We start from the raw sequence: 13,985 nt of genomic DNA on the forward strand, positions 1-13,985 counted from the left end.
AGATCTAACCGCCTCATTTTTCTTGGTAACAGTTAACATAAAGTGATATGGGCTAAAAACATAATTTGCAGGATTATCCAGTTCCCTGATTGTAAATGTTTACTCAACTCCTCACTTGCTGTGCTGACACTAGCAAATACTATACATTTTTGAGCATCATAATGAAACTGGTGGAATCAAAATGCCCACCTAAGAGATTATGAATAATCTGTACTTTATATAATACTTGATTATGTCATAACTATAATTCAAACATTGCTAGGGTTGCGAAAGGTTTGGTAAATTTCTGGACATTTTCTAAGAGAAGTTAAAGGTGCTCTAAGCAATGTTGGGTGACGTTACTTCTTGTTGACGTTCGAAGTATTGTCAAACAAAACGAGGCTAGCTCGCCCCTTCCTCCTCCTCATCCCGTCCCCTCCCCCTCCCTTCCGTGCTTCCACGCACTAACCCCCAAACCCCCACCCCCAAATCCTTCTTGTTGGTTTATTGGCTGGAACGCTGGAACTCTGTTTGTTATGTTTCATGGTGCAGGTTGGCCAGTTTGTTTTTGTTGCCGTTTGTGGAGTCTGGGCTGTCTACAGAGACAGTGTCTTTTTTACAGTGTGTTCAGGGGACAGGCAGCTAGCAGATAGTAAGGAGATGTTTGCTATATGTGACAAAAAATGTTGTAGCCTAAAAAAACCCTGACATCGCTTAGAGCACCTTTACGCTCAGTATAAATGAGTTGTTAACCTTAAATTCTAAGTTTGCACACAGCACACATTGTTGGCTCACAATTTAACTTTTCCCCGTTAATGTTAGTTAACTTGCGAGCTAGCTAACTCACCACAGCTATCATAGCTATCATGCACATCTCACAATGTACCTATTTGACAAATTAATGGATTCATTTGTCAAATTCATGGATTATGTCTGCTTATGATATGGTAAAAGGTTAGAATCTATCAGCATATGATATGGTTAATAACTCCTATATATTTCCATGTTATTACGGTAATGGAAAGTTTATACCTTGAATATTCCCGGAATTTTGCAACCCTTCACGTCTGGCCATCTTGGAAGAAGGATTTCCAGTTTTTGTTGCGCTTACTTAAGTTTCTCCACTTTTTTTCCTCTGCAATTGGATTCTGTTTTTACTTATCTGACTCAACAGCCTTAGGATAGAGGGTGACCGATCTTGTTGTAGAAGCCCTTTGAGACAAACTTGTGTTATGTGGCTGTAAATAAAATAGACTTGACTATTTGATAAATTCATCATCGACAGTCATCTGTACACTGTAAATTAGAGAGAACTCTCATTCACATAACAGGATATTGTGTGTATCACAGTGTAATAAGGAGAAACTAAAACAAGATAAAACCATACAAATATGATTTGTGAGAACTTCTGCCTGCAAATTGTGTGTGTGTGTGTGTGTGTGTGTGTGTGTGTGTATATGTGATAGAAAGAAATGCAAAATTTTGCTCTGTTTCAGCCATCATAAGGAGCATGCAAATATGGAGACGGAGATGCTTTGTTTATCCTTAATGTGTTGAGTATTATAAATGGAAAGACCTATAAAAGTATGTGAGCCATGTAGACCTGTCACCTTGTCAAAGACTCTTCCCAGAGTATTTGGATCTTGTTTCTTTCTTGCGATGCCTTTCAGATCCAAATAAAAGCATTTAAATGTGTGTGTGTGTGTGTGTGTGTGTGTTGTAATGCCAAATGTGTCCATTATAACTTTTCTGAGATGCTAATGTGGATTTAAATGATGAAAAACAAGAAGAAAAAAAAGATTACACGACAATTAAGATATTTTGAAAAAAAAAAAGTGTATTAATTTAACAAGCATACAAAACAACAAATAATTTTTTTTCAAACTACCAATGCCGTTTCAGTGCAATTCCAAAATATACATTTTTCAGCAGGGCATGTTAATCCAAGTTAATCACGTCAGAAACAGCCATTTAAATAGGTTTTTTGGATTATCATGACACAATTGTCCTAGCCAGAGGAAGCTCGCAAGTGATACCTTCTTGAGGTAAAACTGTACACATCCAATCTTAAATGTACAAAACAAAGCACTACATCACAAATGAAATATTAAATACCTGAACAAAAAGATAAGTACTGTAGCACAATACAAACCAATGCATTTGTAAACAAAGCTTGTAAACAAAAAAGGAAGTATGTGGTTATAGATATTTGGTTTGTGAATTTAATACCTAGCTGATGAACTGTATCCTATCAATTTACCACATAAACAGTATTTGTTGTGCAAGTGTAGCAGACTGTCAGTTATAACTTTAAGGTGAAGGAAGTGAAAATCCGGAAAATGTTTCCCTCCTCTTTGTGCATTTTTCCACAACTAAAAGGCTACAGCATAGATGTACATAGAGGCCAATTAAAATAAAAAAAAAAAAAAACTTACTTCCTTTATCATTTTCCTTCAGTTAAGAAGTGTCATTCTAAGTTTGCCAACAATGCAAGCAAGTCTCATTCACTCACAGAAAGAAAGTTACTTTAAGACAGGATCATAGTATCAGCAGGGCACAGCAGTGAAACCATAACAAGAGCAGAAGAATGGCACTGCCAAAAAAGGACTGACTTGAGTGAAGTCTTATGTGACTGGAGGATGTTAAAGCTTGTGTCTGGCACAACTGACTGAGGAGAATGTCAGTTGGTGATGACCAATTAACATATAGCATCAACCTCGAGTCAGCAGAGTAACAAAGGTTCATCGTCAGCAATCACAGCATCAGTAAGGCCAATAGAATATTGAGGGTTGAGGGTTTTATGGTCAGCTCCACTGACTAAAGCTAAACTTCACCACAAATTACTTAATTTAAAATGATATTCAATAAACTGGCCCACAATGACATAACTTATCTTTTTGAGATGGGTAGCCAGTCCATAAATTCAATATTGATATGTTCCATTCATGTTTTGGATTTACTTTTTTCTTCTCTTCAAGTGCTACAATCATGCCAATACAGGAAACTGAACAGTAATGTAACAAAAACAGAGCATGGACACAAAAATCCATTTGCTTAATGATCCACATCAAAAGTTATGTTTGAGTGTTGCAAAAGTGCACCTTTGTTAGCTCCTATTCTAGCTTTCTTATATCGTTAATCTGGCAACATATTATTTGACTTGAGACTCTTTAAAATTCAGCTGCTCTAGACTTTTGTGGAAAGACACCCTATGCATAAGTTAGTATGTTAGTGTCAGATACTGCTACAGTCAGATTCCTCTGGGTGTTAGGCACATACTGCTGCTGTCAAGTGTGTAACAAACTGTCTTAGCATATCAAAATGTATCACTGATAGAACGTCAGATCGTAATGTAACCTAAATCAAATGCCCTTAAAAAGCACATACACACACATTTTTTATATATATATATATATATATATATATATATATTTTCAATCATTGTCTTTTTTTTTTTTCCTCCAATAGACAAGATTCAAGAAGCACTCCAACTTAAGACATAACTCTTATGGGAGCTTTTGCTTATTACAGCATAGTCAATGTACAGATTATAACTGCCATTAAAAAGAAGGTAGGCGAATTGTGGTCATCTTACCAGAAAAGTGGACTGAACGTAAACAGCGTGAAAAAGCACAGCACCCGCTGATAAGTTCCATTGACTTATCATACCACATCCCCAACTTCTCAGGAGGCTGATCAAAACCATGAGCTCAGTGGAAACTGCTGAAAAGTAGAATGCACTAGATTAAGGAGCCTAGTTGTTTGTTATTTTCAGTCGACTTCAGCCACATGTTTTACAGTAGCCCATGCAAATATACAACGACGAGAAAAAGAGAGTAAAGAATGTGTGCGACATTATGCGTCTGTGCTTTTATCAGTGATGGGGAAAGACATGGTCACAGGTTAAAGTGTAATTCAACACTAAATTACATAGGGCCAAAAACTTTTGCTGCACTGTTCTCTGTGGGTTCCAATAACTCTGGAGCATGTTCGGTTTCTGGCCACGCCCCACCAGTTATGTCACAGCAGGTGCTTTCTTCATCAGCTGCAAAGGCAAAACACCTGCTGTGACGTCCCTGATTGGGGTGGTTGGTTTCAGTTTTCAACTAATGCAGCAGCAGTACAGTAGCACGTTTCGGCCCCGTTTGATTCAGTATTAAATTACCCTTTAAAACATCTCTTTTCTCTCTTATCTTAAGCATGGTTTGTACACTCTTCTAGCTCAGCCTCAAATGTTGGCGTTCCAGGTCTCTCACATTGTCCGTTTCCCTCTCTACCTAATACACTCCTCCTCTGATGGGCTTTCTAAATCTTCGTTCTCACTGTCATCCAGTTCGGGAAGATCTCCCCACAGGAGCAGATTCAGACCTGCAAGACACATTTGAGGGTGACAAAGGCTTATGAAACACATTCAACAGAGCGAAACGGCAAAGAATTCAAATTTTAATCAAGAGGGGGCTTATAATAACCTGTCGCATCCAGCCTGTTGAGAGTAGATACAGCGTCGCTGTTGAACATCCAGAAATGGCCGTTGTTACAGGAGAGCAGGCAGGGTTTACAGGGGGCCACAACATGATAGCCCACAACATTACCACTGGGAGAGGGAGGGAGAGAGAATAAAGAAGAAACATGTGTCAGCACTTTACTGGGGGCACTTCTGAAAAGTGCCAACTCCACTAGTGAGCGTCTATTATCTAACAGATGTTTGTTTTTACCCTGTGTACAACAACAAAGACCTGGGAATACAAAAGAAGGACGCTCCATAAAGCCTCACTGTAGCACCAAATTCAGTTAGGCCAATATCACAAATAAATGCCAAATGGCAGAATTTAAATTTTAAATGAGGTGTATAGGGCTGAAACGATAAGTCAACAGTCATTCTGTCATTATCTACAGAAAAATGAACGGGCAACTATTTTGATAATCGATAAATTAGTTTGAGACATGTTTTAAGTCTCTCTAGATCCAGCTTCTCAATTTTTTTGCCAGAGTCTTTGCTACCTGCCTCAGTTTTATATCATTGTAAATTGAATATCTTTGGATTTTAGACTGTTGGCCACGGACAAGACATATGAAGATCTCACCTTGAGCTCTGGGAAATTGCAATAGGCATTTTCACTATTGTCTGATGTTTAATATACCAACTGATTAATCAGGAAAACAATCAACAATGAAACAATCAGTACTTTTACTACAGGTGTAGCTATACTATGAATCAGCACCTGTTTACTGGTTCCACTTAATATTTGTTCATCATTTTTTTATTTCAGAGCTGTTCATACTGTTCATATTGTAATATAATACTTATATAATAAAATACTTATTTATTCCAGCATCCTTTGCACTATGCTCCATAATTAAAATAATAATTTATCATAACAATAATTTACTCCTGCACACTTTGCACTCTTCATTGCACTACTGCCTCAACCTGTCTATGTGTGTCCTCATACCTGGCAAATAAAGCTGATTCTGACCTTCTGATTCTGAACAACAGCTACATGGTAGGAGCAACTTGTTTTATGTACTAACTCTGCTTTTTATCATCAACATCTCACATTAGCAGATGGCCTTGCTAAAGCAAACCCTGTAGGCTATAGAAAAGCTTTACGTACCACTTGAGACATGCGATGTCTCTCAGTTTGCATTTGCAGCTTTCAGTAGAGTAGCAGCTGGCCACAAAGTCAACAGTTCTTGGGGGAGGGTGCGTGTAATGAGAACCAAACATAGCCATGAAAGGTTAAAACCCACCGTAATTTCACATTTTCATGCAGCAAACATTGTTAACCATAGTTTGGGTGCCAACATTGTGTCCCTATTGCCATCAAATGATCAGTTACATATCAGTTAGCTGCGGTTTGTTTCAAGTACATCTTGCCCTGGCAAGAACAGCAGACATAAACAAAGGCTAGATTAGCACTTACCTATTGGGAGGTATATCAGTCGAAAAAAGCTCAACCTCAGTGTCTGCAAGAAGCACTGCTTTCATGCCTCTTGTGCAGAGAAGACTGTCACAAAATGTGCAGTTCACCTGGGTCACACACTTGTTTTTGAAATTAGCGTTCGATGTAGACATTGTTGTCCTGCTGAAATGGACGAACTTTCTCGCTCTTTCTGCTCCCAGACAGCCAATGCAGCAGAAAAACAAGAATCGGGGACTAACGTCGCTCACTAGTTCAATTCGGGATAATAATACTCGATTGGACGTTAACTTCGCAAGCGTTAAAGCTAGCACTAACGTCCTTGTGCAAACGTTAGCCTTTTCCTAACGACAAAACGGAAGGCAGCTAACGTCAGCTTGTTGAACAAACGCACGGAAAAATATATATTTCCGCGAAACGATGTCTATTTACAAGAAACTGTTTAGCTATATTATTGATAAATACACGATATCGGCGAACAACTAGCCTGTTTTACACAGCTGGCTCTGCATCCATTCGGATGTAGTTAACAGCTAACTAAATAGCTGTCAGCTTTGTTTACAACTTCCTGGTATTTAACGGCACTTCCTGAAACTATCTTTAAAAGACCCTACATATGATTCTGATTGGATACACTCCATAGTAACAGACGCAATTGGCCACCTTCATTACAACGTCTGAATTTAATTGGTTATAAATTATCGTTGAAAAGCCCACATTCAAAAGTCCTGCAAGCCGATTGGTGTGCTTGCATGTCATTCAAATTCCGTTTCGCCAATCGTGTTGTGGGAAGTAAGCTCTTGTCCTATAAAATTAGGCGGGGCTGAATTCAAGTCAGTGTAAAAAAAAAAAAGAAAAAAAAGAAAGTTGACGCATTCACACCGATTCACACACAGCATTGCGGGGTTGCATTTTAAATAGACAGCTTATGACACTATTCTATGTTAGACATTGTTGTCGTCTAAATGCAATACAAAGTTAATGCATTTCCATTATGTCGAACAGTATCATCAGTTGGCATAGCTAGATGGCCAGTGTTACGGAATTGCTTGCTAGCAACATAAAGCTAATGTTAGACTTTTTGGACCAACGTACTAGGTAACGTTACATTCCCAGCTACAGATACTTTCCCGCTTTGTTGTTTGTATCTCAGTTGTGCAATCATTTAAATTCAGCATAAAGACGTGTAAAACACCTTGTCTCCTGCATCAGCGGTCATAACTTTCCTGAAATGAGATGAAGTGGCTCCTAAACCCACTTTTGCTCACTTGGCCCACCCTGGAATACATGACATCCTCACATTGCAACTGGCCGATCATCCTAAATATTGCGTTGTATCTATCTATCTATCTAATGACCAAACAAGACACACACTTATATTATGGTTACATGCAGTTAAGGAAATGTCTGCAAAACATGTACCCAAATGAATAATATCCATGCGTGTATCCATGCCTGTCCTGCGCACTGGGGCTGACCAGCCAGCCCCTCCATCTCCACTCGGTTCCTCCTCTTCCTCTCTCACTTCAGGAGGGGGAAGAGGAGAGCAGCTTTAGTTTAGACAGGCGGACGGGCAGCTGCTCATGGCAAATATATATTTAAAAAAAAAACTTTTGGAAGTGCTGACTGATCAAGCTAGCACTGTTTGTTTTCTAAGAAGGGAATGAATCTCCTTTCACTTGTAGTTGTTTGCACCATAACCGGTTTTGAGGAGGCGGTGAGGCGCGGCGGCAGATGGGAACATACAGCAGCAGCAGCAGCAGCAGCGCCAAACTCACAATGCGCCCGGAGTGAACAGAGGCAGGGAGACAATACAGATCCGCGGGCACACTGAGGAGCTGCAATCTCTCATCTGGGCTCTCTTATTTTTTTTTGTTCAAAACCTGTCCCAGAGTGGCATTTCTCTCCGTCTACGGCTGATTTTGTGATTGATTGAGACAAAATTGACTTCGCTACGAGGGCAAGTGGTCTGATCTCCGAAACTCAGCCATGACGTCTCCGGCGAAATTCCGAAAGGACAAGGAGATAGTGGCCGAATATGAAACTCAAGTTAAAGGTAAAAACTTTTTTCAAGATGTTAAATTATAGCACAAGCTAAATCACTGTGCCGTTCAATCTGTGCTTTCTTACTATGTGGTGTGTTTTCCTTGACTTGGCTGATTGCATGGTTTTTTTGTACCCTTAACGTTACCTCTCCTATCAGGCGTAAAGGGTACGCTTGCCATAGTATTTCACCAGCCACTCATCAAGGTTAATTGTCATTATGCGGACGTGGCAGATCAATAGTATATAAATAATTGCGACCTTAACTAGAACATCATCATCATCATCGTGTCTTCAAGCGTGTGATCGCTTGCCTCAGCACACAGACGGCCAACAAAGACAGAAAAAACCCGCTCAGAAATCAGTGTTGTTGTCCAGATGTGGTCTCTATATTGTCTCTAAAGAAAAGCGTATGTGAACGTGGTGTGTGTGCTGTGTGTAGACTACCCAGAGGGCTGGGGTATCGACATTGAACAAGGCAGGGCGTTTTCTCCTGCGTGTCTGTGCTGCTGGTGTGCATTGCGCCGCCCCGGTCATGCTACAAATGTGTGTGTGTGTGTGTGTGTGTGTGTGTGTGTGTGTGCGTGCGTGTGCATGGCTTTAACCTAGATTGCAATTAAATGAATACTTTGTGCTAAGACTTGATCATTGATCACAGTACATTGGTGTCGCCCCTGCCCACGAACAACGACATGAGAGAGCAGCAGGGGAGAGCAGATTGCGGTGGTTAGAAAGGGGCGTTCAGATGTTGACTGTTTACGTGTGTGTGGTCAAGCAGGGAAACTGTATTCAGCTGGGCAGTGTCAGTCAGAGCTACAGTGATTGCTTATCTATGGGTTCAGGTTAGTGGTGTGTACAGGCTGGGGAGGAGAGGGAAGTCACAGAGGTGGCAGAAAAGGGGAGAGGGATGTGGAAGAGACAGAGGACAGGATATTGCTCTCCTCATGAACAGCATGTTTCCACTGCTGCTTCAGTGCAAGATCACCAGATAAAATGGGATACCACTTTCCTCATCTCACACAGTTCTCATGTCATTTTAAGAACACACATCCTCTTTCCAGCCTTGCCTCAAAAAATTGTCACCTCACAGCCCTTCTGTTCTTCTTCTGTAGAGCTGCTGCCACCTGCAGCTTTGTAGGACAGAGCAAGCAAGTCGGTGACAAACAAAGCGGTTGTGGAGCGTGTAGGCTAATCACAGACCTACGTTGGAAAACTGGATTTTCTGGTGCTGATATACAGTTGGGTGACAAATACAGGAAAACTCAACATCAAGTCTTTTGTAAAGTGTGGATCCACCAAAAGCTGGCAAAACGGAACTCTACTGGAGGCGTGGACACCATTCTACCCAAATGTACTCGTGCTCAAATGACCTGAGATAAAATACCTATCAAACATTTAAATCCCCTTGTGTAGAAGCATCTGTATGACTTTTGTTTTTATCTCTTATACTCCTTTTTTAATCTAGTACTCTAACTTAATATGTTTTACCTATGGTTCCTATGTTAAATTAGTTTCACCACTCCATCCACGTTTATCCTAATTAATTTGTCACTTGTCTACACGAAATCTGATTTGATTTGGTCATATTCTCACAGGTAATCCTGTCAGTTAAACTAATAAACAGATGAATCCAGGGTAACTCGACTCAGCTCACTGTTTACCACCTCTTATTAGCCACTTTCTCTGCCACCTGCCTACCTGCAGACTCCTTTAGCTGCCACCACAGTGACATTAGCGTTGCTGTCTCAATGTCCCGTAGACCGCTGCTTATGCTTGGCAGTCTGTGTAAAGGCTTTCTGTCCGTGCTGCATTGTGAGGGCTGTCTCCTGTGTTTGTCAGCTTGTGGACTTAATGTTTGTCCATCGACCCTCTGCATCGATTCTTTCTGTCAGTTGCTTCACTGCTCCCTAGCGAACAGCTATGTTGAGCTCTCTCTGTCCACACATTTTTCCACATACCGTCATCTGAAATGAAAGGATAAACCTGTGCATTCTCATTACTGTGTGTGTGTGTGTGTGTGTGTGTTCCATCTGTAGAGGCGTCTCCAGGTGCTGTGTCTGCTGTGACATTCCTAGCAGTCTGCCTTCTCTGGGAGACACACAGTCTGTCATTACCCTGCACACTGCTGTTAGATATTCTCTAATGGAGGGTATCAAGCAGCAATACATAAAGCACCTACACATCACATCTCTGTCTCTCTGTATTTGCTAACATGGTCCGCTATTGTGGTCCAGCTAGCTGAGGAATCAAACCTGTATGGCTCTAATCAGGCAACATGGATAGTCTTTTCACGCTGCAGCCATACACATCTCTGCAGCAGGTGAGGAAGAGGCATGATGCACACATTCACACAGACACACAAGGCTTGACAAAAAACGTCAAGCACTTGATAAATGCGCTGGTCCTGATTATTTTCTAGACCCATATTAACTGGCATTTTGTTTCGCCGATGCACCTCCAGTTCGGCCATTGATGGAACACTGGTGCAGTGGCGCTATCATACTCTGCTGTAGCACCATCGTACTACTCAAAACAGTGCAATATATGTACACTCATACACTACTCTACACACACTCAGGGATTCCGGTGAGATTCCTGAGATAATTCTGCCCTCTTATAATGGAACTCTGCTTCCGGCCCATATTGCCTTATGTTTTTGATTGATTGATTGATTGATATGTATTTAACTTAATTTGACCTGTCATTTTTCATGATGCGTCTACGTTATTTTGTCTGTCTTCTGTACCTTTTTGTGAGGAAAGAAAATGCAGAGTTGTTGTTAAGTGATTACCTAAAGTAGGTATAGGGATGTCATGGACTTGTCACATCACATGTTGACATATAAGCTGAAGAAAATTGCTTTTATTAGAACACACATACATACATACATACATACATACATACACTTGAATACCACCATCCTTTTCTCATCCTGTGTTATTTCACACAGGATTCTGGCTGATGCAAGGAATGTTCCTACTGCTCGGGAAGAGGGTGTGTGTGAGAGGGTGTGTGTGAAAAAAAAGCAGAAACAAAAAGGAGAAAGATAGCAACAGAAAGTGAGTTGAGACACATTTAAAGAGGGATAGGAATGTTCGAACACACATGTAAATGGTTATACACAGCTCTGAAATGGAGTTAGGGAGCTTATCACCTAACACTCGTAGTTCACAGAGCAGTTATTTGGAATTGAATCCAGAAAGCTACTTTGCTTTTAGAAATACTCCAAATTACTCTAAAGCTTGTCACTACTACCGGCTCCATCGCATTTATCCAGTCATGAGTTAACATCTACCAGCTATCCCCATCCCTCGTTTACCAGTCATCAAGCTTGCCAGGATATTTAAATGGAAAGCTTTAAATCAGGCAACGGGAAACATTTTAGAGGAAAATTAGGGAGTGCTGAGTCTTTGAAAACATTTGACAGATGTTTCATTTTTCAAGTACAATTGGCTTAGCGCTTCAGATTGAGTTTTACACATCTGGGAATGTTAATAAGTGCTTGCGTTTGCAAATAACTACCACTGCTGCCGCTGATAAATCGTGTTGATTATGGTGGTTTGGAGAAATACAAAGAGGTATATGTATGGCTGGCTAATCTGATGATGTGCTGAATAATTTTGTATTGGTCTTTAGACTAAATAGTCACACAGAAAAAGGTATGCACACAGTCCGTATCTCCAAACAGATGTAGGCTATTATTATTTTCCAGACTGGCTAATACATTCATTCAAGCTCTGCAGATATGATGTTGATCTGTCTCCCCTCAAGAGGGACGAGTGTCTGTGACCATAAACTGAAACTGTGTTTCTGTCTACGTGTACGCTACTAAGCTGCCTGTTTACAAGGCAGCTAGAGAGACATATGATTTGGGATAAATGGCTGCTTTCACTAGCAAACAATAGGAAAGGTGGTGAAACAGCAAGAGGTTTGTCTGCAAGCAGGATTGTGGGCCTGTGTGTATGTGAGGCTCCATGCCTGGGCTGAATATTTTTGTTTGTGTGTGTGTTGTGGTTGATTGGATGTATATTTGATTAGGAGGAGGGGTCCTCTGACATAAATTGAGGCGAGGTTCTGTTTCTCATTTATCAACTATGAAACAGTAAGAGGCAGAGGGAATAGAGAAATGACAAAACGGATGGAGGCACGATTGTTATTGTAACATTGACCCCTTTGCTGCAGTTGCCTTCACCTCAGCAAACATCCCATGTGGGTGCAAGGCTGCAAGAAGACCTCTTTAAGCTAATCAATTAGTGGTCGTTTTAGGGTTTTGTGTGTGTTCTTCTTAACAACGCTTTGTCAATTAGGGTTGAACTGTATTGAGTGAGTCCAGTTGTGCACTTACCAACCACAAGTCCAGAGGAGGAGGAGGGGGGGGAGAGGAGGGTCCTGGATCTGTGTGTTTGTATTGTGAGCTGAATTAAAAAATGCTAACGGAGCTTAAAATAATCAGCCAGGAAGGATGTTTGTGTGAAACCGAGGTTCAGGAGTCAGGCTCGAACACACACAGGTGTGTGTGTGTGTGTGTGTGTGTGTGAAGCTTCCTGTTTGGGCTCACGGCTTTGTGTCTGGGCAAAGGAATCAAATGCCCTTCACATAACACACATACACTCATTGCTACTGTGCTCGGTGTGCGAGGACGTTTAGCTCCGCAGTCAGCACACTTGCCTCTCAGAATAGAAAGGAACTGAGAATTTTTAAAGAGTGAAAATCCTCTATTCCCTTTGATAAGTCACAATAGAACAGTGTGTTCCATACTGTGTATGTGTCTGTGTCTGTGTGTGTGTCCTTGTCCTGTGTAAGCATCAGACAGTACGTGATTGAAATCACTCATTGATTTTCTGTTCCCTTCTAGCCATCTCCTTCCTCATTCTTTAGTATTCAATATGACACTTTACTACAGGGCTGCTGTGGCACCTGCGAGAAAACACACAGCCTTAAATTTACCAACACTGGAAGTGCTGAGTTGGCCTCCTTCAGTGCACACATACACATAAACAGAGTGCTGCTTACAAGTCAGTGAGTGTGTTATTGCAGTTTTAATTGAGATGTCTTTCTCACCCCTGTGTAGTGCCTACCGTAGTCTCCTTGATACAGGCGATAGCTGAGAGATAAAAGCGGAATGTCTGCTTTCACAATGAAATGCAGATGAACCTATTTAGGTGTACACCACCCAGTGTATCAATCTAAGACAAACAGCTTATCAATGTCAGTGACAGAGAGATGATGGAATAGATTGAGAGGGCTGGAGCATGAATGACAAATAGGCAGCTGGTGAAGCCAAGTGAGTAAGGTCAGAGTTTAGCTGCTGTTCATTGGTGCCAGATGTTCCAGATGCTCTGATTGGGCAGCAGATGCTCCGTCTGCCCTGCTACACCTCTAGCTGCCACCCATTTGCTAGGCCTTCATCACTGAGGTATGTTGGGATTGGTTGAAATCTCCCCTTCTTTTCAGGTGTTCCTGCTGTGATGTAGAAGATGTGTGTGTGTGTGTGTGTGTGTGTGTAGGTGCACCCATGTGAAGCTGATTTGTATGCCTGTCAATGGGTTACCTTGTGCACTGGCATTTTGAAACACGATGAAGCTGATGTCATATTTATTGCAAAACACACACACACACACCCCTCCATTGTGGCAGACTTTGTACCAAGCTGGAGTTTTTGCATAATGTAATTGTAGCATTCCACTCAGATAGTTGGTTTCATGATGAAGTTGAGCAGCGTTGTGGTGGAGACGGTGTTACTCGTGTGTGTGTGTGTGTGTGTGTGTGTGTGTGTGTGTGAATAGGGGTGGGCAAAATGGTTAAAATCTTTTATTATAATATGTGTAATTTTATTTTGTGATATTCTAGTACATACATTTCAAATTCAATTAAGAAGCCTTTCTATAACTAGAATAACCAGATCGAACTGTGACCTGAATCAGTGTATTTCATTAACTGGATGTGAAACTTCTTAAAATCCAGTATATATGAGATATTAAAGGCATACTTAATTATTTTTGTTCCGTATCGTCTTAGGGTTGAAACTAATATTAATTTTCA

The 13,985-nt window shown here is 40.9% G+C and overlaps 2 protein-coding genes across 3 annotated transcripts in view; one reads left to right on the forward strand and one right to left on the reverse strand.

The window, feature by feature from the left end:
• Positions 1 to 1,796: 1,796 nt before the first annotated feature.
• Positions 1,797 to 6,499, reverse strand: LOC144516689 (protein FAM72A). Its single transcript, XM_078248199.1, has 4 exons — positions 5,904 to 6,499; positions 5,595 to 5,672; positions 4,449 to 4,573; positions 1,797 to 4,347 (listed from the first exon to the last, which is right to left on the reverse strand). Exons 1-4 carry the CDS (start codon positions 6,053 to 6,055, stop codon positions 4,253 to 4,255), a joined length of 450 nt encoding a protein of 149 aa, XP_078104325.1. The 5' UTR covers positions 6,056 to 6,499; the 3' UTR covers positions 1,797 to 4,252.
• A 922-nt stretch (positions 6,500 to 7,421) lies between these two features.
• The window catches only part of srgap2 (SLIT-ROBO Rho GTPase activating protein 2), a 61,597-nt gene continuing 55,033 nt past the window's right edge, over positions 7,422 to 13,985 (forward strand). For both annotated transcript variants that reach the window (XM_078248195.1, XM_078248197.1), the window contains exon 1: positions 7,422 to 7,956. In XM_078248195.1, coding sequence (XP_078104321.1) covers positions 7,890 to 7,956 — 67 coding nt within the window. In that variant the 5' untranslated portion in view covers positions 7,422 to 7,889. The remainder of the gene's footprint in view (positions 7,957 to 13,985) is intronic.

This window comes from Sander vitreus, chromosome 4, assembly GCF_031162955.1.
Source record: "Sander vitreus isolate 19-12246 chromosome 4, sanVit1, whole genome shotgun sequence".
Classification (NCBI taxonomy): domain Eukaryota; kingdom Metazoa; phylum Chordata; class Actinopteri; order Perciformes; family Percidae; genus Sander; species Sander vitreus.

Bases quoted from the DNA above. Each gene is read 5' to 3' on its own strand.
- LOC144516689 (XM_078248199.1), bottom strand. From the start codon at position 6,055: ATGTCTACATCGAACGCTAATTTCAAAAACAAGTGTGTGACCCAGGTG. The intron at 5,673-5,903 runs GTAAGTGCTAAT...CCCTCCCCCAAG, and splicing joins ACTGATATACCTCCCAATAG to AACTGTTGACTTTGTGGCCA. The intron at 4,574-5,594 runs GTACGTAAAGCT...TCCCTCTCCCAG, and splicing joins GACATCGCATGTCTCAAGTG to TGGTAATGTTGTGGGCTATC.